Genomic DNA, 24,636 nt, shown 5'->3' on the forward strand with positions numbered 1-24,636 from the left:
CCACCGCCCGCGCCCCGCCGGCAGCGGCGGCCCCGGGCCCGGCCCGGCTCGGAGCGCGGCGAGCGCCGGCACAGGTGCGGCGGGGCGGGCGGGCCGCGGGTCCCGCCGGGGCCGGGGCGTGCCGGGGAGCGGGGCCGGGCCCGCGGGCGGGAGCTGGCCGGGCGGGCGGGGGCGACACCAACCCGAAGTCCCTCTGCCAGCCCCGCGGAGCAGAGGGAGGTCTCCGAGGGGCTGTTCTTCTCCGCTTAGAGAGGAGGCCCGGGTCGCAAAGCCGAAGTTGGCTCCCCGGGAGTTGTGCGAGGTGCGGCGGAGCCCTCGCCCCTGGCGCGAAGGTTCCCGCCTGGAGCCGGGCTCAGCCCAGCCCTGCCCGGGATGCGCCACGGCCGCCGCCCCCCAGGGATGCCGGAGGGAAAGGTAGGCCCGGTGCCCGCCCCAGATGTTGACGCAGGGCTGAAATTTTGGGGGCTAGAAAGGAGGCAAAGCCGGGACTGCTCGGATGAATGAAGAATGGTTTTGCGGCTCTGGTCTTTTCAGACTGCAGAGAACTGTAACAAGCATCCCCGCTGGTGTCAGCTGAATGCTGCTGCGGGGAGGGAATCTCCCCTCTGTGCTTGTGCAGGGAGTCTTCTGATTTTCCTTGATTAACGGCACTCTGGGAACATCTTGAGGCAGCAGGCTTTAACCAAACATTTTCAACACTCTTCATATTTAGAAGGAAAAATGAAGAGTTCCTATTGTTGGCACTTCTTGAATTGCTTTGCCTATTGTTAGGTTGGCTGCGTCTTCCCAGTGCCAGCCAAGAACAACTTTCCTCATAAACTTCCGTTTTATAAATACGGGATGGCTGAAAGGAGTGCAGTGATGCGCTAAAAATAGCTGGGTGTATTCAGGTCAGGCACATCTCCAGGCTGGCAGCAGAAACAGTTGTATTTTTAAACTCCCCTGCTGATTGCACACAGAGCATGCGGGTTTAGTGATGAAGGTAAAATTGGGGTGTTCTGGAATGCCCTTGTGCATGAGCCTTGGCCTGGCTGGTTTTTCGCTTCATGGTCTTTTGTCAGAGGACTGTGTTGTATTACTGCTTTTGAACTATGCGTGAGGTGTGGTGGTGATGTCTTGCACTCAGCCTAAAACCACCCAGGACAACCTCCTTTGCCATTAGCCATGATTATCTTGTTTTATTTCTGTTGTGCAGAGAAGCGTTTGCTGTGTTTGAGGACCCCTCTGTGCGAGTAGAAGGCAGAACCGCAGCCCTCGGCTGAAGGGAGTTTATAGTTTCAAGTCAGGATGGAGGGATGTGCCTGTGTGCAGGAGCAGCAGGAGACAGTGGGACCCTCTGGGTCGCTGTGACAGTCAGAAGCCAGTTGTTCCCAGCTGCTTGGCAAAGGAGATCTTGAAGAAGAGATTTGAAGTAGAACAGCCTGCTAATATCTGTCAAAAAAAAAAAAAAAAAATTAATCTGCCCTCCCAGCACACACTTGCTCAAATACATAACAAGGAAGCAGTGGAGCCTGTTTTCATTCCTTGAATGGAGAAGAAACCTTTATATCATTGGAGGCGATGGTGGGGGCAAGTGGAGGGAGACTAGAACAGGCTTTGAAAGTGAAGAGGTTTTGTGTAGTGGGAAAGTGGAGGGATGGTGAGAGGTGATGTGGTTGTAGCTGTGGCTTAGAAAAATGATCCCTGTGGCAGCACAAAGGGTGGATAAATGAGTAAGATATTATTTTAATATTTATTATTATTATTATTATTATTATTATTATTATTATTATTATTATTATTATTATTATTATTATTATTATTATTATGTAAAATATTTCAAGATAAGTAAGTGTTTGGAAATTAGTGTTTTCCCCATTCCTGGAAGTGTTCAAGGCCAGGCTGGATGGGGCTTTGAACAACCTGGTTTAGTGGAAGGTGTCCCTGCCCATGGCCATGTGGCTGGAACAAGATGATCTTTAAGGTCCCTTCCAACCCAAACCTTTGATTCAATGAAAACCAGAGGATGATGTTGACAGATGACAATTTTATTTGTGTTAGAAGACAAGAAATACTGTATTATACAGAGACATGAAGCAGGAAAAGTTGGTGAGGTATTGTGAAGATCTAACACTTAAAGCCTGAGAGAGCTTTATGAGGGTTATGGAGCTGAGTGGAACAGGGTCAGGTTGTGTCAGACTGGGACATGGGCTGTGCAGAAGAAGGGCTGTGGGGGAAGCTTGGGCTCATCATGCTACTCCTGGGCTGGTCATCATCCCCAGCCCAGATATGAGAGGAGAGGCTGCATTCAGCCTGTGCAGGAAGATGATCTGTGACGATAGGGCACATCTCTGCGTACCTGGCAGGAAGCTTTAGGGTTAGAAACAGAAAAGTTGTAAGCTACTAAAAGACAAGATTCAGAGGAACATCATGAAGGGAGAAAGAAAAGCTTGTGGTGCTCACAGGGTATTTATGGAGGTTTGAGGGGGTAAGGAATCACAGCCAGGATGGGACAAGATTTTAAAGCTAGAAAGCTGCTCTTGTAGACTTGGACAAAAGGAATTCAGATGACTGCAGAGGGCAGAAACTAGACAGTTCTTTATTTCACCAGACTGGCTCCCTAAGGAGCAGCTCTTACACAGCTGTCAAAGCTGTGGGACTGGTCAGGAGCTCTTCATTCTGTGCCTCGTATTGCTTGGGTCACTTTGCAAAGTCCCTTCATTGGGCAGGTACAGACTTGTAGGGTGCTTTATCTCCTAGACTTTATTTGTGCCCACCTTAAAGTTATCCTACAGCCCTCTGTCTCCTTCAGGTGACAAAAAAGTCTGACCCTTTGTTTTTGCATAAATGGACATAATTCATCATCAGGAATCATCTGGCTAGGGAGAGATATTCCTTTCTCTGGTTTCTCTGGGAGTCTGTGAGTTGTAATTTTCTTGGTCTTCTGATTCTGTGGAGGCAGTTGGTGGTGGCTGCAGGGATTCAGGTAATTTCTGTTGTCTCGCAGACATTCCATTCCTGGGAGCATTCCCTGCCCAGAGCAGCATGGCAGCCTGAGGGTGCTGCTGCAGGACCCAGCCAGCTGGCTGGGACACCTTACAGCCAGTGTGCCCTTGGGTCTGGGCCCTCAGGTGAGGATTTCAGAACCTCTTCTTTTGCTTTCTGGGGCTTTTCTCTCCAAATTTCTCAGCAATAACTGTGAAGGGTTAATGATCACACTGTTAGTCATCGGTCCCTTATCAGTACCAGTTTGGGCTGCAAGTGTGCAGTTGTTCCACTGTCTTCCTTCAGCCCAGGAAAAAAGCTAAGCTCTTTACCCTGGTGTGTGGCTAGGCTCGGGAAAGTGAGGAAACTTGAGTCATGATGTATTGTTAATAAAAATGTTGCAAAAATTTCCAGTTTCCCCTGCTCAATATTATAACAAATACACAAGTGTGTGAGAAACTGTCTGCACCTAAACCACAGTGGTTTTGATATGGGATTGCCCAGAGTTCTCTGTAGTTAAGCATGTTTGTCTCTCACTCTGGGAGTGGGACTGATAAAGCAAGTTTTTGTGTGTAATATCCTGACAAGGATTCTGTATGGGTAAGTAAGTTGCTGTGAACTTACTTTGCAGAAGACTATATCAAAATATAGAAGTTACTTACTATTATTATACAAAGCCACCTAGTAAGTAACCAAACCTCAAGGTTGGGAACCATCTGCAAAGCAGTTTTTCCCAAAGTAGGTGCTGTGAGACATGAAGTGGTGAGGTGGTCAGACATGTGCTAAGTCTTGGTTCACAGTCTTATCTGCTATATTCTTGTGCTTGAAACTGGAATGTGGCCCTTTGAAAGAAACAAAAAAAATGCTGTGTCTGCCTGGCTGTGGCAGCATGCTTAGGCAGAGCAGCACAGCTTTCCACTGCCTGCTGCCTTTGGAGAAGGGGCCATGGGAAGGCACCACTCCTGGTTCTTACCTCTGTAAATCTCCAGCCTGTCCTCATGGGAGGGACTTTTTAAGAGCACATCCTTTCTCCTGTTGATTTCTTTTCTTTTAAGAAAAGAAAATGGTAACAATCTTTGCTGTCACCACTTACCCAACAGCAAGTTTATTGGGTCCCCAATAGCATCTGGGTTTTTACATTAGAAGTTACATTTTCAGTGACAGCTGTGGCTACAAAAATGTGTGTCTGCATGTCATCAGTATGTGTTAAAAAAAATAAGCTCATCCTAGTAATTCAGATGAATAACCATTGAGTTGATTCACAGATTTCTGTATAATTGCTGATAAAGTTCTTTATTAAGGCTGCATCAAAGGGTCTGGGCATGGAAAACTAAAACCAAGAATCTCTTGTGCCTCAAACAGATATTCATGGTCAAACCAACTGAATGGTCAAATCACCTGAAGTCTTGAATAGTGTGTCCCTATAGGGCAGAGAAAGAGATGTGAATTTGAAAGCCCCAGAGACCTAGTTCTGCAATTTAATTTGTAATGGCAAATTATTTGTTAGGAAAAGTGAGGACTTACTTTGGCTTCAGTACACTAAAAGATAAAAAATTAAAGCTTATTAGTTATCCTGCTCTGTCCCTTACTGTTTTCGGGGGGTTTTCCAGTAACTTTTGTTTCTTTATTTTATTTTTCTGTCCCTTCATTCTGTTTCCTATAAATGCTGTTGCTGACTGTGTTTTCACTCAAGTTCATCCCCTTGAGTTTGCTTGAAACTCGATCAGGATTTCAGCACTCTTGGTGCTGGAGAAGGTCAAGGGCTGCCCATGAACAATAACACTGGCCCACTGCTCTCTACTCATCTGCAGAGTCAAACTGTTTAAAATTAAGATCCTGCTCCCACTCAACTTCTCCATTTGGGGTTTCCCCCAAAGCTTCCCAGAAGCAGATGGCGCTTCCTGGAGCCAAGCTTGTAAAGCACTACACTTTCTGCAGCTCTGCCTCCTCCCAACAAATCCATCTGGATGTGCCCTTGCCTCAGAGCTGCCAGGCTCAAGGAAAGCCTGTGTAGAAGCTGTTGTGCTGTTCTGATGTCAGCCTGCTCAGAGGTGGTGTGTGGTCTACAGCCTGACCAGGAAGCAACCTGAGGACAGGTGCTGATGGCAGGGACAAAAGGGAACCTTCTAGGTTCAAAAGCTTGACCGTAGAGAGGAGCTTAGGCTGTGCTGAAATGAAATGTGTGAGAAATGTAACTCAAATCAATTTAATTGATCCCAAAAAGAAGTAGCATGCCTGCAAATCGGTGACTTTCTCTTTGCCACTGACTTCATGATGCAATGATTTGTCTGTTCCAGAGCTTCATGGAAGGTTCAGGAAAACATGCTGTAGGCTGAGATACCTCCTGGGAGGGGGGATGGAGATTGAAATGTGTTAGAAATGCTTTGGGAGAAAGTTCAGTTAAAGGGAAAAGGCAAAAGAGGGTGTGTGTTGCATTAAGTACAAAAGAGAATAGAAACTTTCTTTGGAAAATTAGTATTTTAAATAACAGGAGACTTAAAAATTATTGCTTTCAGAGAAAATACAATAGCTTACTTTAGGAAAGGAAGGGAAAAAAATGAAAACAAGAGACCAGAAAGCAAAGGAAGAGGGCAGAGGAGGATAAAGAAAGAGTGGGGGTAGAGATGGAGCCTAAGGCACTGCCATAAGGGCAGCACATTTTGGCTGGGGAGGGAGGCTGCCAAGAATCCTGTGTGCACAAGTTCAGACTAGAAAACCGTAAGGGTTTATGGCCACTTAAGTTATTGCAAAACCATACAAAATGTTTATTTTCTTAAAGTGGATTTTATTTCCGTGTGAGAGCTCTGTTTGAATGTGACATGCCTGTGCAGCCTGTGACATGAGCTGATGTGACTGAGCCAGTGCTGCTTCCTCTGTGAGTTGCCACTTCACTTCCTGCAATGCGTGGGTTCACCTGGGTTTGCCCAGGCCACTGTGGAGGGCTTCACAGGATTGGACCTGGGTGTTTCTTATGTCCTTGTATGTTTCCTGCTGTCCTTGTACTCTTCCTTTGATCACATCACTCACCAGTTTTGTGGAAGGTGAAATCTACTCTGTATCTTGGATTCCAGCTGTGAGAAACGTCCTTGGTAATCCTGTGTTGCTCCAGATGGTAAAATCTGCAGTCCTACATCATTGCAGTAAGATGAAATACATTTCAATGGCTTGCCTTTTATCCTAACACTTCTAAAACATTTTCATATGTGATCTTTTCAAAGCTACTTTGGGGGATTTCCACTCCCTTGCAGTTTTAAAATGCTTGTACTTCTGTGTTAACCACAAAGCTCGTGCTGGTACACTCTGTCTCTGTCTCTCTCTCATTTTCTCCCCATCGAGGACCAGCTACAGTTTCCAGGTATGGCTTTACCAAAATGTGTCTTGTTAACACTGGCAGGAGCCAGAATTATTTCTTATTTCTGAAGGGCTATTCAAGGGATTGGCACACAGGGGTTGGGGAAGGCTGCAGACCCAAAAACATCTCAGGAAACAAGTTCACCCCCTGAACCAGCAAAGCGGTGCCGTGATGTTGTAGGGGTGAGAGGCAGAGCCTTCCTGCTGAGATTTCTGTTGGTTCTTGGGAAGGTGATAAAACATTCAGGGATTGCCACAGAGGTGACAGCAACAAGGCTATTTTCCAGCTGTGAATGAGGTTATTTTAAGGCATAACAACATCTTGTTGATTAGAAATAGATTTCTTGATATTGCAAAATTAATTAATTATTTTTAGAACCTCCAGGGAAAACAGTAGCTGTAGCAAATAAGTAAACTGACTGTAAAATCTAAGCTGCTTCAGCACCAGACACACTCTATTAGTTGTAAGAGTGTAGTTTTAATTTTTTTTTTTAAATGCTGTGTTGTAACCTGGGTCTTAAAACCCGATGAAGCCTAGTCTTATGGGAATTAATTGTAATGCTTGACTGTACCTCTATGCAAAGGAAACCCCACTGTCGTACTCTGCTTAGTGAAAATTTGCCTATGGAGATGAGCAAACTGATGCTTGCTTAGTAAGGTTTTACTGTGCCTTGAGGATGAGGTAATACTACAGTTGAAACTTCAATAGTATAGTGGTGTCTATATACAAAAGGAAATGTTTATTTGGCTGTCCTCTGCAGCAACATCCCCTGGGGTGCAGGGGGGCTCAGGCACATATCCAATAAGAAATTGTTGCTGTTAGGAGCACTCTCTCCTGGGTACCAGCAGGTCACTGCCCTGCAGCTTTTAAGTGATTAGGACATCATCAGAGCAGTTCCTGGGGTGACCCTGAGTGTTAGCAGTGGGTCTGTGTTGGTGCAACAAGGGATCCTTTCCCTCCTCAGCCTCTGTGCTGGAGGGACACACATGATGCAGCCAGGGTCCTTCTCTCACATGGGGAATGTGTTTTGTTGTCAGCAGCCAAAATGTTTTAACTCTTCTTTGGGCTGGAAGGGACAGGGATGATCCCCCAATGATGTCAGATGTAATCATCTCCTGTTTTTCACATTATTCCATGTAACTTGCTGTATCTTAAATATGTATCTCAAACTGTATAGATACTTTCGGTCATTCTTTAGCAAACTGTTACCTCTTCCACTCTGTGTGTTGAGTTGGGGCATATATTTCTTGTCCCCAGAATAGTGGGGTTTTGGAGGGCCTTAGAGTAGCAAATCATGCAGCTTTGTTATTTTCATTCAAAAGTACTGGAGGCAGCTAATCTGTTTATAAATTTAATAGTTTATAAGGCAGCTTGGAGAGGGTTGTTTTAATGCAAGATGTGTTCCCCTCTGTCTCATTTCTGCCTGTTACCTCCCAGTGAAGTGACTTAGACCTCCAAATTTGACAAAACTTTTCCTGCTGTGACTAAGACAGTTCTGATCTACCATAAAAGGTCGATAATTTTAGAGGGAGGGACAGGGCATCTTCTAAGTCTTGTCCCAACCAATGTCTTAGGGCAAAGCAACAGAGCTTAATTAAAGCTACAGAAAGGTAGGTGCATAACTTTTTTTCTGTGCCCTGTTGTATGTATGACATGGAAGCTGGTATGTGAGGAAGGTGCTTTTTACTGGGAATACCCCAGTCCTGGAGAGTGGCTGAGCATCACCCTCCCCTCATGCAGTGAAACCTGGCAGAAGCTGGGCTCTCAGCCCCATTTGCTGGCTGGATCCTGTCTTGTCCATGTGTGATGATCAGATCTGTGATAACAACCTGGATATTTTCTCTTCTCAGTCTGAGACAAGGTGGCACCCAGTGCCTGTGCCTGGCTCTGCTGTCCTGGAAGTTTCGGCTGTAGTGGTGCACTCACAGCTCATGGGATAATGTGCTAACCTTTTAGGAGGGCTTGGCTTCGTATGAGAGAAAACAGGAAAAACAGGGTCTCTAAAAAAAGCAACCACATCATAAGGAATGGTTTTTCCTGTGTGCAGAAAGTATGTTTTTATGGCTGGAAGAAGTTAATCTGTCCACAGTAGTTCAATGTGATATCAAGGTTCCACACAGCCTCTTGTCATTCTGACTGCTGGTGCTGTAGATAGCAGCAGTGCTGTAGATAGAAAGCAGCAGGCTTTAAAATGTTGATGCAATTTTATATTCTAAAGTAAGTAAGTCATGCCCATGCTGATTTTTCTCCTTATTATTACGTTCTGCTCAGTTTCTGAACAAGAAGCAATTCTAAGTGTGGAATATTTTACTGAAAAATGTTTTGGCTCAGTTTGGTGTGGTGGTAGTTAAAACAGGTTAGCTCACAATTTATAAAGTTTATTTTTGTTAACAAAATTCTCCCACTTGGATTATTTCCAGTGAGGTTAAGGCATCTGCATAGAAAGAGTTGTTCCAGAAGCATTTTGCTTGTGCAGCTTGTGCTGCAGGCAGGGCTGGGATGCTGAAGTAGTGGGAAGATGCAGCTGGGAGCTCTTTGTACTGCACTGCCTTTGAGCTCCCACTCACTGATAGCTGTTAATAGGACTTGGACTTAGCTTCTAGTGATTAACACCACTTTTTTTATGTGTGGGTAGAATTAATCCTATTTATTTCAGTACAGGGAAATCCTTCTTTTTTTTAATGTGTAGATTTTCAGTTTCCATAGATTGGGGGGTTTTGCGTGTGTGCTGTTGCAGTGGAGTTGCAGTGAGAATCCCTTTACAGTGTGCACTGTGTCTGACACAAGAGCATCATTATGCAGCATGAGCCTGCTGCTCTCTGCTATTTCAAACCAGCATTACAATTCACACGTGTGCTGAAAAATTGCAGCGTACACAAAGGCAGGGCACCTTCCCCTTGCTGGAAGCTGTGAGCAGACAGAAGTGAAAGCTACCTCAGGCCCTGCCTACGCTGGCCAGGCATCAGTGTAGGCAGGAAATTGATTCAGATAACCCTTGGGTGCTCTCACTGTCATAAAACAGCAGTTTTTCCCCTGACTGTTTCCCTTTGGCTTCAGCTCAGAGAGCCCGTGTGCTGGAAGCCAGAAGCGGGAGCAAAGCTGCTGCAACCCACCCTGAGTCACTGGTGAGTGCTGGGATGGGAATTACACGCTGCCTGGGCTGGTTTGGATCGCATCCCACCGAGTGCCGGCTGGCACAGGGCTGCTGTTTCTCAGCTCCTCTGAGTCTCCCCAGATGACTGACACGGGCACCTCTCCAGCTTGAGCAAAGCACTGCCATCCACAGGCCGCCTCCTGGGGCAGCCCATTTCTTCCAGCAGAACAGCTGCAAGCCCTGCAGCAAAGCTCCTGCAAGGCTGGCAGCAGCAGTGAGCTCCCTCATCCTCTGGGCACCCAGAGGTTTCCGCTCTGCCCTCTGAGCAGGCAGCCTCTCCTTTCCCCTGGAATGCTCTTTCCTGTGTCCTGCAATACTATCCTGGGCGAGGCTGAGGTGGAGGAGGTGCTTTCATGGAGATGCCAAGAGTCTCCCTTTTTAGGAGTGGGATCTGAGTTGGGTGCATTATGAAGGTGTTTCGAGAGATACAGGCTCTCATTTCAGCAAGAGAGTTGGAAGGTGATGTACCACAGCAGAATTCTCCTTGGAGAAAGAAATGGGAGTGATTTTGGTTGATTTAATGAGCAGTGAGAGCTCTGGAGGAGTTTCTGGATGGGATTTTGGGCTGCTGACTTTCTTTTTAATGTGTCCCATAAGTTTTTTTGCCTAAAACATGTCACTCCAGCTGGAGTTGCTGGAGTTAAGGGAGATCCCTAAAGGCAAAATGGGTAAAACATAGAAGTTTTTTGTTGGTGGTTTTATTTTAGTGTGTTTTTACACAGTGTGGCATTAGCTTGCTAAACCATACCATTAGATGATTTAAGTGCTGGAGCATGATAGGACTGGGGAAATTGGATGCCAAGTAAATGGGAGAGAGAGCAGTAAAAAAAGAGAGGAAAGAAACTTGTTTCAGAGTTGTCACCGACTGACGGCAGAGTTCTTCATCCCCTGGATGGTCCATGCTCTGGAAATTAATGGTGATGGCTCTCCATCTGCCTTAGAAGCAGCAGGCACACTCTGCTGCTGGCATCTGCTACCGAGGCAGCCCAGACATGAAACTGGTAATCCCTCAGGCTGCATTTTGTCATCTCTGGTTGACGGGAGGAAAATAGAATTGCTTCTTATTAGGTGCCAGGGAAACAGGAACCCCATTTTCAGAGGAGGAAAGATGTTTAAAAATGAAAGAAGCAAATGGGCAACCACGTCTGGTTTGAAGCAGAAGGCTGTTCATTTGGAGGGACCAAACAGGGTAATTTGCAAACTCCTGTAGGAATAATAAGTCTTTAATGGCTGGAATATGATTACGGCTCATATTCCTGAGGGCTACTAGTGTTAGTTGATCAATTGTGCTGGAGTATGTCAGACATTCAGCCTGGTGAAAGGCAGGGAGACTCTCACAAGCTGGGGAGGTGAATACTGTGTGTAACCACTAACGAGGGTGCTGAGTTACTGGAGGACTTAAATGTTGGCCGTGGAATACATTTTAATTGGTTAAGTGCTTTGGTGTGTTTTTGAATCAGGCACATTATCTGTCTGCAGGATTTCCTCACCCAGTATGGATTGTTAAAGTAGAAAGGAAAATGGATGTTGTTCTCTGAAGCCCGAGGTGCTGTGTGGCAGCTCACTAATTGCTGCTTTCCTGGGCCAGGAGGGGCTGCAGGAGGGAGGGAGGGAGGGAGGGCGGGCAGAGTGTCAGCACTGGGCACACTGTTTCATGCCAGGCACAAGGTTGTTAATGGTGATGTGCTGGCCCTGCTTCCCTCCAAAAGCAGCAACTGCCCTCAGTGACCTTACAGGAGATGAGTGAGAGCTCTCAGAGAGATGCTGATGCCAGTAAGAGTGAATCCAGTGACTGACAGGGCAGGTGGTGCACACAGAAGGAAAATAGCATCCCCATAGCACAGCTGTAAAACTGAGCTTATGAAATGGTCTGGGAGCTCAGGTGTGTTGTGCTTTCACACAGTCCTGTAAGGAAAAAGTCCTCTGAGTGCAAAGCTGCAAGAAATGCCAACCAGAGGGGCTCCAGGGTTTGAGCTCCTTGCAAAAAAAAAAAATAAAAAAATAAAAAAAAAAAAATAAAAAAAAAAAAAGCTGCAAAGTTGAGGGAGTGGTGGCAAATCTCAAGGTTTGTGACTTAAGGCTTGGAACAAATTTTGATGCTTTTTCCTATTGGAAAATTAATGTTGCATTCCTGTGCTGTGTATGTTATGATAGGTTGAAAGAAAAACTTATGTCACACTTCTGATTGCAACCCTGCTTTTCTTCTTTTCCCACCACTTCTTTCAGACAGAATTAATACAGCCAAAAACTTGCACATAATTAAGTAAAATAAGAGTTTACTGCTAGAAATGAATGATCAACAAGAAAAAGAAAGATGTCAAATTAAGAGGCTTCAATTCCTGTAACACCTAAACTGAAGGTAAAATCTCCCTGCTGCCTTTTTTTTTTTGTATGCTCCTTGCTGTGAACCACAAAGCCATCTCCTGCTTGAACCAGTGCAGTGAATTTATAATTCATGTGGGTGGGCTCTACTTTAAGTGGAGATTTTCCTGGTGAACATTAAGGCCAAAACTTGGCCTCTGCTTTCCCCAGCTGTGTCTGAGACTCTTTTGAGGCTCTTAAGTTTTTTAAGACTAAGAACTGCTGCAAGAAAAGAAAACAAAACAAAAAAATCAAAAACCAACCAAACCATAAAAATCTCAATTCTGTGTAATAATTTTCAGATTGTGAAGCTCTTTTCCAAAGAAGTGTGCTTTGATGCTTGTAGCGTAAACTTTGCTTTGTGGTTCTGAGTGTTTCATTGTTCTTCCATAGCTGGCACCACGTTTCCCTCTGAAACCTGTCTCCCCCCTGCAGATGAGAGCCCTCCTGCCAGCAAGCAGCCTGCTGCATGCGGTAGCCGAGGCAGAGTGGCTGCCAGGGAGTATTTGAAGAGCTTCTCCTTGTGTCTGCTTCGCTTCCCAGTGCAGCTCCCATGGCCTGTGACGAACCCGCTGCTCTCTTGGGCATCTTCACGCGGCAGAACTCCTCCAGCACCAACTCTTTGGACTTCGAGCCCGACGCCGACTACAAGTTTGTGGAAAGCCTGGAGGAGCGGTACAAGTGCGCCTACTGCCACCTGGTCCTGCGCAATCCCCACCAGACGGGATGCGGGCACCGCTTCTGCCAGCAGTGCATTCTTGCTCTGAGGTGAGAGCAGACTCCTCCTGTGTCTTGTTCCCTTTCCTAAAAAAAACCTCCACATCTTCTATAAATCAGCATAGTGCCATAGTAATATTACCGACCCAGCAAGAGGCTGCAGGAATCAATGGAAGGGCTCTGCAGTGACTGCATGCTCAGTGTTTTAAAGGCGTCTCTAAAAACCTTACCTGGTGCTGGTGAACCACAGGGGAGTCAGCATAAAGAAACTGTTGATGTAAGCTGATAGTGCTGTGTGAGATGCTGCTGTGGTCTCTCTGCCATTGTGCTCTTCAGAGGAATTTGCTGCATTGATGTCTCTCGGTCTTGGTGCTGGTGGTTAGATTAGGCTGTGTTCATCTGCTTCGGTATAATTCCTCTGAATTTAGCAGCATTATAAGACTGATGTTAATGTTACCTGATGCTGCAGTCAGATCACAAGGCTGCTGGCATTCCTTTTGCTTGATACAAATGAGTTTGCCCCCCAGACTGTCTGGGAATACATTATGGACTCTTTGGTGTACCTGAGGGCAGCATTTCACCTGGAAAGATTGCAGAGGAGCCTCTTCATGTGGACGGATGTCACTAATTACCTTTTGTGAATGCTTCATGTTTGCTGCTTTGTCTCTGGGTTGACTCCTTTTGCACTGCCTCTGTGACTGTTTTCCTGCTACCTATTACAGGATTTCTGGAAGCCTTTTAAGAAAGAAACCATTAGATCTTCTTTTACTGGTGTAGCAAGGAGGGCACTGCTTCTAGTAGACAAAGGCTGGGTTTAAAGCACACAGTGAGATTTTTTGAGATATGACATTTGTGAGCTGCAGATGGTCAGAGAGTGATGAAGTCCTCTTAATTAAAAAACATCTTGTGGTTTTTACCATTGAACACTCTTAGGGCAAACTCTGCTTTCTGTTACGTGTTCATGGTTGCTGCTTTATGCCCTCTTTGAGCTGTTGGCAGAATTTGGCTGTGTAGTTGCCAGATGAAAGTGTTTTTAAAGGATTTTTTTTTTGTTTTTATGCTATCTACTGCTGACTTCTGTCAGAGTCAGATTATAGCACAGCCCAATTTAATAAAATAAATTGAATTTCCTGTGGGTTAACACGACTCTTCTTTTGATCTAGAGAGTTAAATGCAGTACCCACCTGTCCTGTCGACAAAGAAACAATAAAAATGCATGAGGTAAGTGGCTGTAGTTTTATTTCAGCAGTCAGCATTTACATGGGAAAGGCAAGACAACTGAGAACAAGGTGGCTTTTAGTCCTCAGGGCAGAGCAGTTTTTTGTCTCTGAAATAATGCTAAAGGAACAGTGTACTCAGTGATGCTCTCCCAGGAAAGAATTATGGCTGTCTAGATAAAGCTTCATTTTATACCTCATGTTTTGAAGTTATTTCATTTTAGTCTTCTGTATTTCCAGTAAAGTGTTGAAGAATTTCACAAAGCTTTGAATCCTCCCAAGTCAGCAGATGTCTGTTTTTTTATGGATATTTTATTGACTTGCTTTTTAAATGCCCTATCTTGCTGGGATATCTTGTTTATCTGATTGTCTTCATTTTAACTTGGCTATAATTTGCTTTCTTGACTATCTCCATTAGATCATATTAATCCTGAAGACCTAATTTACTTTTGGGTAACTTTTAGATGAAAAGAAAAGTTCATCCTTTTTATTTTGTAAGCTATTGTTGGTTTTGGTTGTTTTGTTTTATAATGGATTCATTTGTCCTTATTTATATTACAAGGCTTAGAAGTATACTATATACCAGGGAAATCAAATATCTCCTTCTTCTCTCTCCTACTCCTGATAGGAAATTATAATCAGACTGTTCACATGATTTTCATTTTTCATTTGCCATCTTCTACTTGCAAATTTTGATGACAACAATGCAGGAAGATCTCTAAATAAGACTGAGAGTTTGCTCTGGGGGCTTCGTTTGCTTCTGCATACACAGCTGAGAATGGTGCTGCGTCTCAGATGTGACAGAAAGGATATCTCAGCATCGCCTCCATCCCAAAGGCACTGCTTGAGCATAGTGGAGCATGCACAGAGCTGGTTTGGCCTTCAGGGGCTGTTAGCTCCATCTGCTTTCTTTTAGTTACAGCAGGCTCTGGCAGTGGTTATACAGCTCCTGTGCTACTAGTCCTGCTGGCTGTGGGATAGATCAGCATCTGTGGAACAACTATGTTGGGGGAAAAAACCCCTGTGCTTACTAGAAATGTCATAAATGGTTTAATTTATAGTTTTAATACAAATTTTTAATATGAATTATCAAGAGCCATACTCACAATTACGTCATTTACACTTGAACACCTAGAAGATCTGTAGTGATGTTTTGTTCTTTTATATTATTTATAAAATCCTGTGTGACTGCATATTAAGGCTGGTTTGCTTCCTTTGAAGGTATTCAAAGACAACTGCTGTAAAAGAGAAGTTCTCAACTTGCATGTGTTCTGCAAAAACTTCCCTGACTGCAATTCAAAAATAATTCTGGGACGATATCAGGTTGGTTTGCTTGATCAAATTTTGAAGCTTTTGATTTTCATGACAGCTCTGTGTATTTATGATCAGCTAAATTCCCGTGATTGTCTTTAGAGTTATTGTAGCAATGTGGTTTAAGTACAAAGATTATGACAGCTATACACTGTAAGTAGCATATATTACAGCTTTTAGCTTGTTCCAGCTTTGCCTTAGGGGTTTTTCTTAATAAGAACCATTTGCTTTATGTTGCCTTTGTAAATCACAGTGTCCGTTCATATTCTGAATGCTTAGGTGATTATTGATTTGAGGAAACTGGTCACACTGGCCATTTGGCATTTAATCTGCTGGTGTGTGTTGCAGGAGCATCTGCAGCAGTGTTTGTTTGAAAGCATGCAATGCACTAATGATGGGTGTCTGGATCAAATTCTTCGCAAAGACTTGAAAGAGCACTTGAGCCAGCACTGTAAATTCCGGGAAGAGAGGTGCCAGTACTGTAATACATATGTGGTGTTAATTAACATAAAGGTAAGACTATGAAGCATTCCCAGGAATTCATAGCACTTGTTTCCCCTTGACATTGCTGAGTGAGAAGTTTCCAGCATTGCAATGGCACTTGACTCCTGAAACAAAAGTTGGCTGAGTAGCTGAAGGAGAAAATATAATAATTGTGCTTCAGATCATACCAATTATTGATGCTCTCTTATGAACAAGATGATATGGCATGCATTTGTATGTTTGGGATTACTTTTTGCATTTATTTATTTCCTCTGTATATACTACTTTACAAAAATGAAAGCCATTGTCTTGTTCTGTTTCTTTTTCTTCAGAACCATGAGAAAAATGACTGTCCTGATTATCCTGTGCCTTGTCTCCAAAACTGTTCACAAATAATTCTGAAAAAAGAGGTACTATTATTTTTTTTTCAGATACTGCAATTCAGCAGGTCACATATATTTATGAAAACTGAAAGCTATGCTGCAGACTACATCAGCCCATGCCAATAAAATTTCATTGCTCTAAGTGTTTCCTTTGTTCGATCCTAAAAGGGATATATCTCCCATCTTCTGAGTGGATTATTCTGTCGCTGCAAGCCATTGGTGTTTTGCAGCATGGAAAAACACCTGGCTTGCTTATTGATTCTGAGTACTCATTTTCCTGGTAAGGTCATTGGTGGTGTCATGACAGTGGCCTTTATTCACCCTTTTTGCAGGCATTTAGATGTTATTAGTGCTTTGAATTACTAAGTATTTATTTAATCACAAACTGCTTAATACTTGCAGATTGAAAAGCACCATGCTGTGTGTCCCGAGGCAGAAGTGGACTGTCCATATAAGCAGTACGGCTGTCATGTAAAGGTACTGTTTTACTGATCTTTGTCTGTACCAGGACTGGACTTTGTCTCCCAAACCAATCAGAATAATTAAAATAACCCCTTTATGTTCTTTCTTAACCATTTCTGCTGGCTAAGCTGAAACACTAGAGAATCAGGACTGCCCTTCCCTCGCTTTCAGGGCATAAAGGAGACATTTTGAATGTTTGCATCATTAAATTTTTTACCAAGAGCTTCAAAAATCTGCCTATCTTACTATTTTATTCTTTCACTTCCCCCCTCTGTCTCACTAAGGTTAAAAGAGGGAAACTTGCTGAACATGAAAACAGTGCCCTGAGGGAACACATGCTGCAGATTTTAGACAAGAACTCCCGACTGGAAGAACAGGTAAGTCATATTTAATGAGAACTCTTCAGCAGTTCTTAACTGGTTAGAGGATGATACGAGATTCTACATTTGTTGCCTGGTTTATCTCATCCACATTTTAAATTACTCTTTTTATAGTCTTTCCACACCTCAGAAGACAGAATATGCTCTTCTGGTGAAGTCAGTGAATTACAGGGAAACCTCTCTGTGCTCAGGCATGTATATTCTACACCAGGCACAGTGGGAGGCTCCTCTTGCTATTGCTCACCTCATTTGCTTTCAGTCTCTGTTTTACAGTGGATATGGAGTTTAGAGATAAAGCATTTTAAAGGTTCACTGGCTGGCCAGGTTGCTCCAAAAAGCAGCCTTTAGCTGCCCCGGTTACTGCTCTGTGTGGAAGCAGCACGGAGGACAGCAGCTCTCTGCTCAAGATCACTTCTTTGGCTCCCAGCAGGAGACACTGGGTGTACGCCCAGTGCTGTTAACTGAATGGATCCAAACTGATGGGGGACTTGCTTTTTGCTTGTTTATGCAAGAAATAAGAGCCCCAAACTGCTAAAACTTGGTTTTTAAGTGTATATCCTTCACTGAATCATCTCTTCTGCTGGTTAGACCTCAGTAAAGGAAAAAAATGCATATACATACACAGAGAAACACACATGCACATGTGCATGTAAGTATATATTGTCCCACTGTAGAGCCAAATGGACCATCATGTATGGAAATGAGAGATAGGAGCCTCTTCGCACCTGGAGCCACACAGATCTGCTCAAAACTCTGATTACCTTATATGCAGTTCTTGCCAGTGCTTATTCACAAAGAGTGAATTAAGGAGTGCTCTATCGAGCTCACTTAGAGGATTTGCATTGTAAACTTTTCCACTCTCTTACATAGTCAGATATGTTATCGTTTCTTCAATGTATGTTTTGTTGTTCCTTAGCATTTATACTCTGATTTTTCCTTCTGTAGATATCTGACCTGTATAAGAGCCTGGAATGTAAAGAGATTAAAATCCAGCAGCTAGCAGATGCCATTAAGAAGTGTGAGAAAGAATTCAGACAGTATACACAATTGTTTGGTAACAATAGCAACTTGATGGTAAGCACTCAGGTGAGACATTGATTTTACCTTTTTTACCAATTGCTTTCTTGCATCCTGAAATATGTTTCTCCAGTAACAGTTGTCATTAATAGCACAGCCTTCTCAAAGACCTTCTCATTTTTTACGATATGTTATTATCTTTTCATTTTAATTGATACAGAAGTTTGGATATGTAATCTGAGCAAAAAGCACTGTACAAATCATTACGGTCAGATGCCCAGGGCAAATGTGCAGGTGTAAATTTGAATAATGAGTTGAATGGAGTGGTGCAGTGAGAATGGGTTCTGAATGAGGGATGACTTCTCAGTCTGTAAATGAGCTGAATTAATCATGAAGGAGCACTGGGATAAGTTCCTAAGCCAGCACAGCACTTTGAATGCATCATATCGTTGATACTGCTGACATGCTAAAGACTTCAATATCTTAATTCAAAGCAAATAACTGGTTTTATGGATATCTCTTGTGTCTACTTCCCACCCTCTTCCAATGGCATGAACTGGGAAGGCTCTGGCTAGTCACCTGGATAAGTCTGCACGCCTGGAATCACAAGTGAAACAGCTAATACAGATGGCAAACCAGCAGCAAAGTAAATTAGACCTGCGGCCCCTGTTTGACACAATTGAAAACATGAAACAGAAGATTGCCCTGATGGAGACGTACGACCAGCGTATGGGTACGTTGGCACTTTCCTGCACAGGCAGGGGAGGTTTGCTGATTTTCTGGTGGCTAAGTGGAGACTCTGGTGCTACACCCAATCAGTTGGAGCTCTTCACTAGAAAGGGCTTTCTTCTTGCATTCTGAGACCAAACTGTGATGGTGTGTGCGGTGTTCTCCTGCCTTTCCCTACTGCACAATGTCTCCTGAACTCCAGTGGCACTGCAGGGCCACAGAGCTGGCCTTGGTTTGCCTCCTGCACTGTGATAGAGGCTGTGGTGCTATTCAGGCATTCATGATTTATAGTTGCCAGCTTTTCTTATTGAACCACTAGCTGCAGTTACAGTTTTAAAAAGTTAACAGTTCATAGCCTGTACTCAGACTTGGGTAGATCAGTTATGCCAGCTTGAGTCTGGGCTCTGATAGCTTTATTTTACCAAATGTCTCTCTTTTTTTTTTTTTTTTATCCTATTTCTTTTTTTTGCCTCCTCTCTCAGTTGTTTTGGAAGATCAGTCCAGCAAACATGATCTCCAGATCAATATTCACAAAGCACAGCTCAATAAAAATGAAGAACGATTTAAGCTTTTGGAAGGCACGTGCTACAATGGGAAGTTAATCTGGAAAATCACAGACTACAAGATGAAGAAAAAAGAGGCAGTGGAGGGCCGTGTGCTGTCCATAGCCAGCCAGCCCTTCTACACCAGCCGCTGTGGGTACAGGTTGTGTGCGAGAGCCTACCTGAACGGGGACGGCTCGGGAAAGGGAACGCACATCTCCCTCTACTTCGTGGTCATGAGGGGAGAGTTTGACTCACTACTGCTGTGGCCTTTCAAGCAGAAGGTTACACTTATGCTTTTGGACCAAAGTGGGAAAAAAAATCACATTGTGGAAGTCTTTAGAGCTGACCCCAACAGCAGCAGTTTCAAAAGGCCAGATGGAGAAATGAATATTGCCTCCGGCTGTCCACGCTTCGTGCCACACACCGTCCTGGAGAACACAAAGAACACCTACATCAGAGATGACACTCTCTTTTTGAAAGTGGTCGTGGATCTAACTGATCTGGAGGAACTGTGAGAAGCGTGCCCGATCAGTGTGACTGCTGTAAGCATGAGGAACTGCTTTTGTGGTGAACACCAGCCATGCAATAGCAAACTGCCACCAGTCAAGCTACTTGAGAACATTTCATGGCTTTGGACTACAGGACAGATAATGAATTGCCAGTCAGCCTTTCCTTTTCTACCCTTCTTTTTCAAGACTGCATTTTTAAGACAGTTAGAGGTCCAGGTTGGTGCAAGCATGCATTCGATCCAGATTGGTTCAGTCCAGGCTGGGGGGAATGCTTGGCTCCCATCACCAGACTGGCATTTGGAAATGAACCTCCTTCAGTAAACTCCCTGGAGCCCAGGCAGGCCTGTGGGCTCCTCTCTCTCACACAGAAGTGAAGCCATGCCCAAACATGCAAGTGCATTTCATCTGTCTGCAATGGAAACATTTTGACATTAGCAAATCTGAGTCAATGTATCCATCCATCTCTTGGATTCTTGAAGCAGGGAGAAAGGCTTCAGTTAGGCAGAGAAAACATTTGCCAAGTATCTTGCATCTTTTTTGTTTGAATTGTGTTCTTCCAGAAAGACCAGAGGAAGGAGCCAATGCCTCTTACTTTTTTAGCCTGTTTTTTCAGCTGTACAGAGTACTCCCAGGTCACAACAGCTTTCTTGTGTCCTTTCCATTCCTGCCTAGTGCCTTGGGACTGGTTTCCATTGGTGGTAAACATCCACAGTCCCCATCTGAAGCCAAAAGCTGCAGGTGCTTCTCACCTCTCAGGACATGGCCAGAGGCAGGGCACTCAGCCAGCCTGCCAGCTCCTGGCTGCGCTGCTGGAAGAGCAACAAAACTCCTATTCTTTTGCTGCCACATCTGTGCAAAAGAGATGTTTTCTGGCCTTACCAGCTCTAAAAAAGGCAGGAAGAGCTTGGGGAATAGCTCACGTAACATGCACTTTTCCTCTCTCCTAGAAGCTTGGCGAAGAAGGGGGAAAATGGATTAGGGAGTGAGGTTGCTAAAAGAACCCAATTTTTACAATCAATGCAGCTTTAGTGTTTGTTAAAGGATGGCACAGCTGCTGACTGTGATGTCTGAAGATCTTAATTTTTATTCCAAGTTTCTTCCATACTGCAAGGGAATGTGTGCATTGTACAGGGCTTATCTGGGACATGCTAAAACCACCAAGATCCAGCACTGAGGAACAAGTGACACAGAACACAGGTGCCTTTTTAAAGCCCTTTGGGTGCCTGTAAGAGGGATGCAGTTTTGCATACTCAGTCATTTTGTTATTACAAGTGGAAGAATTTTGCATCTCTCATCTCTTAAAGGTCAGGTAGGGAAACACCACGGCATTATCCATTGCACCAAAGCTTATCAAGAGACAGCAAGAAACTAAGCTGGTTTTAGAGTAAGAGTAAACTAGGCAGGATAAAAATCAAAACAGGGCACGGACTGAAAGACATAAATAGAAAATTCTGGAGGGCAAATGTGGCAAATTAGAAGATGCCCTTCCTGTGCAGGATGTTGATAACAATCTAAATAATTCAAGGACTGATACCAAAATGAAGGCAAAATACTTTATTTTGTATCTGCAATCTTATTGCTTGACATTTACTTTTCCACATGGTTTTCAGGACATAATTCAGACACATGTATTTTCTAACTCAGGTAGAGGGGAAGAGACCTTAGTAATCTGTACCTCATGGTGGGTTAGCACATGTGAAATCTTTGTTTTCAGCTAGAAGTCCTTTTTGGTTCACAATGTCAAGATTTACAGAGCCACCATCAGAGCTGCTTTCCGTATTCCCAGGGACAGATTGTGAGGAACAAATTTTATTATTGTGTACCACAACCATTAACCTCAAGGGTCATTTCAGCTGTAAAACAGAACAAACTAGACGTAACACTTGGTTACAGAAAGAGCAGGCTTGTTTTGACAGGGGCGTGCCATTCTGTGACATCAACCATGAGCCTGGATTTCATGATGATTTTTACTCTAATATTTGTCATGTAACTTTCAAAGTGACACAACTTGCATAATAACCACTAATAACTGATGGGAATGTACCATTCATGTGTCCTGGAGCTCTCCAGTACATTGAGTGTTAAATACAGAAAGTGATAAAGAGCTCAGACAAGCAAAGGAGGCAAGATGAAACGGATGTGTGTGGTCTGTATCCTGGCAAATTCCCAGCCCTCTCCACCTCCACCACCCCAAATGTAAAATGGGGATAATAATACTTGCAGAAGCATTAGGGCTATTTAAATGTTTGTGAAGAAGTTTGAGCATGAAAAGAGCTAAGTGTTATTAAAACTCCATTTCTAATTGTTAGAATAGGTGATGGCATAGTGATGTGGGTAAGTGTTTAGTGTTTTCCTAGACAGATTTTGGAAGCATGTTTGGTTTTAGGCAGTTCATACTGCAATCTCTCCTCTACCTACTGGTTGGGTTTAGGTTTTTGCCATAAATATTCCTTTTAAAATTCTGAAGCACAAATTCATCCTGGGTGATGGAAACATCCCTTTTGAAATACTGCCTGTTTTATATAGAATTAGTTGAGAAAATTAATTTTTTTAAAGACAACCCTCTTTAAATTGGTTCTTTTTAGTACAGAAATTAAGAGATTTATGTTAAAATTTTCAGTGATTTTTTTACTACTTGTAAACAGGGTTTTAAATTTCATCCCATTTCTAATAAAGAAAAACATGTTGTATAGCATGAATTGTTAGGAAGACTTTTGATGTTGCATGAAGAATACCAAAAAACTTTTCAATAATACTGTACTAAGTAACCAAATGAGCGTAGGGTATTTCTACATCAGCATACCATATGTTTCTAATGTATTTATTGAGAGTTTGTAGTTGTTTGAATAGCTCCTACTACAATAGAGGCATTTTTCTAGCCAAATGTCTTTACTGTGTACATAAACTAATGTAAGAATAAATTATTTTATCGTCCTTCTGGAGGGACTCTGGCCTATATTCCTTTTGGCTGGATTGAAGCAGACTTGAGTACTGCGTATTTATTTACACTAATTTTAAACAACACAACAAAAAAAACAAACAAAAACAAACCGGCACTGCTTTAGATTAGGAATCAGTGTACTTCTTGGGTGTTTTGGTTTGCACTTGGATATCGCAGAGCAGCCGCACACGCAAATTCAGTAAATCCTGAGCCAGATCAGGTGAATATCCTGGAGGTCTGAGGATGCACTGCCGCGCTAATGTGTGGTTAGGGCGGGTTTGGGCTCAGCAGCGGTGGGATTTGTTTCGGTTCAGAGCAGGAACAGGAACTGTTCCAGTATCCCATGACTACAGCGTGCTTGGGAACGCGGTATTTCGCAGCGGGGAAGGGGACGCTCGGCTGAGCAAAGCCCAGCGTGTCGCAAGGCGCTGAGGGGGCCGTGTGTCCGGGCCGTGTGTGTGTCCGGGCCGTGTGTGTATCCGGGCCGTGTGTGTGTCCGGGCCGTGTGTCCGGGCCGTGTGTCCGGGCCGTGTGTGTGTCCGGGCCGTGTGTGTGTCCGGGCCGTGTGTGTGTCCGGGCCGTGTGTGTATCCGGGCCGTGTGTGTGTCCGGGCCGTGTGTGTGTCCGGGCCGTGTGTGTGTCCGGGCCGTGTATCCGGGCCGTGTGTGTGTCCGGGCCGTGTGTGTGTCCGAGCCGTGTGTGTGTCCGGGCCGTGTGTGTATCCGGGCCGTGTGTGTGTCCGAGCCGTGTGTGTATCCGGGCCGTGTGTGTGTCCGGGCCGTGTGTGTGTCCGGGCCGTGTGTGTGTCCGAGCCGTGTGTGTGTCCGGGCCGTGCGGCTCCGGCTGCCGTGAGGGAGGGCCGGAAGCGGTGGCGGGCAGCCCCAGCCCTTCCGGGTCGCGGGCGGTGCCGGGCGAGGGGCGGCGGAGCCGGGGCGGCCGCGGCCCCAGCGCGGGTGGGTCGGCGTCCCTGGGGCGGCCGGGGAAGGGTGGGCCGGGCTGGGCTGGGCTGGGCCGGGCCGTGGGCGGGATCCGTGGTCCAGCGACAGCCCGACACGTCGGTGTGGGTGAAACCCCCCTGGCGTGTGCGCTAGCGGCACCCAAACGCGGGTCTGGCCTCCGGTTCCTGGTGCAGCGGGATGAGGCTGGAGGTGCTCTCCCTCCGCAGTGTGGTGCAGTGTCATGGGAGGGGGATGTGATCCTGTGCCGTGTGCTCCGGGATGACCGTGCTGGAGCAGGGAGGTTGGAGCAGGTGACCTTCTGTGGCCCTTTCCAACCTGAACCACCCTGTGGTTCCAAGGCGCTGCCCTCAGGCCTGCTGGCTCTTTTCCTCTGTTCTGAACTTCCGCGAGCCCCCTCCCTCCCAGAGCATTTTGTAAATGATGTCATTTAATGTCCTTTTGATTCTGACTAGATATGGATAACAGGAAGGATGAAAAAAGTAGGACGCTGTGTGCAACCTCAGAAGAAGGGCTGAAGGCCCGAGGTAGGTGCTGTGATCTGTTGCTGTTCTGTGGTGTTTGTTTGTGTCACCCTCTGTGCCACTTAGCCAGGCTCAGTCACTTGCTGATGGCAGTAGACCATGGCACACGGGAAGAGCTGGCAAAAGCACAACCAACCCCTCAAAACAGGGGTTCATTGTCTTTAAATTCTACTAAGAGTCATTTCTGTAGGCCACAATAACTAGCAGGCTTGTCACTGTTGCCTTGTGTTGCCTTAAGGTAAAGAAAAAAGGAAACGAAAGCGTAGCAGAAGCAGATCCTCATCTGTTTCATCCACATCGTCTTCTAGCAGTACATCCACTTCTTCCTCATCACACTCATCGTCAAGGTCATCTTCCAGTAGTAGTAGAGGTAAGCTACTCCACATTTTCCAGTTTTGATAGCACTCCTGAGAGCATTTAAAGCTTGTTTTAAAAGTGGCAAAGCCACCACAGAGTGACAGTGCAGAATACCAGTGCTGCTTGTTCAGGGTGTTTCTCTCATAACTCTTTCCTACTGTGTGTAAAGGATCCACTTCACTCACAGTGCAATGTTCTTGTGTTAATTTGAATTACTTGAAAAGAGAAACTGCCATTCAAATGAATGTTACATGGTAACAATGTGCTCTATATA

General features: G+C 44.7%; 2 protein-coding genes across 6 annotated transcripts in view; both read left to right on the top strand.

The window, feature by feature from the left end:
• TRAF5 (TNF receptor associated factor 5) lies at positions 1–22,526 on the top strand. 5 transcript variants are annotated; one of them, XM_058836606.1, is made up of 12 exons: positions 1–74; positions 11,697–11,829; positions 12,267–12,599; positions 13,712–13,769; positions 14,987–15,088; positions 15,425–15,589; positions 15,892–15,969; positions 16,345–16,419; positions 16,689–16,781; positions 17,730–17,870; positions 18,366–18,534; positions 19,013–22,526. In XM_058836606.1, exons 3-12 carry the CDS (start codon positions 12,385–12,387, stop codon positions 19,588–19,590), a joined length of 1,674 nt encoding a protein of 557 aa, XP_058692589.1. In that variant the 5' UTR covers positions 1–74; positions 11,697–11,829; positions 12,267–12,384; the 3' UTR covers positions 19,591–22,526. The 5 variants fall into 5 exon arrangements, with proteins under 5 accessions (XP_058692589.1, XP_058692590.1, XP_058692588.1 ...); XM_058836607.1 differs by lacking the exon at positions 1–74 and adding an exon at positions 116–414 and having other exon boundaries at positions 12,225–12,599; XM_058836605.1 differs by lacking the exon at positions 1–74 and adding an exon at positions 116–414.
• Positions 21,913–24,636, top strand: part of LOC131577686 (protein FAM133-like) — a 6,845-nt gene continuing 4,121 nt past the window's right edge. The window contains exons 1-4 of the mRNA XM_058835731.1: positions 21,913–21,918; positions 22,935–23,478; positions 23,937–24,008; positions 24,244–24,375. Coding sequence (XP_058691714.1) covers positions 21,913–21,918; positions 22,935–23,478; positions 23,937–24,008; positions 24,244–24,375 — 754 coding nt within the window. The remainder of the gene's footprint in view (positions 21,919–22,934; positions 23,479–23,936; positions 24,009–24,243; positions 24,376–24,636) is intronic.

The sequence above is a fragment of the Poecile atricapillus genome, chromosome 3 (assembly GCF_030490865.1).
Source record: "Poecile atricapillus isolate bPoeAtr1 chromosome 3, bPoeAtr1.hap1, whole genome shotgun sequence".
NCBI classification, from domain to species: domain Eukaryota; kingdom Metazoa; phylum Chordata; class Aves; order Passeriformes; family Paridae; genus Poecile; species Poecile atricapillus.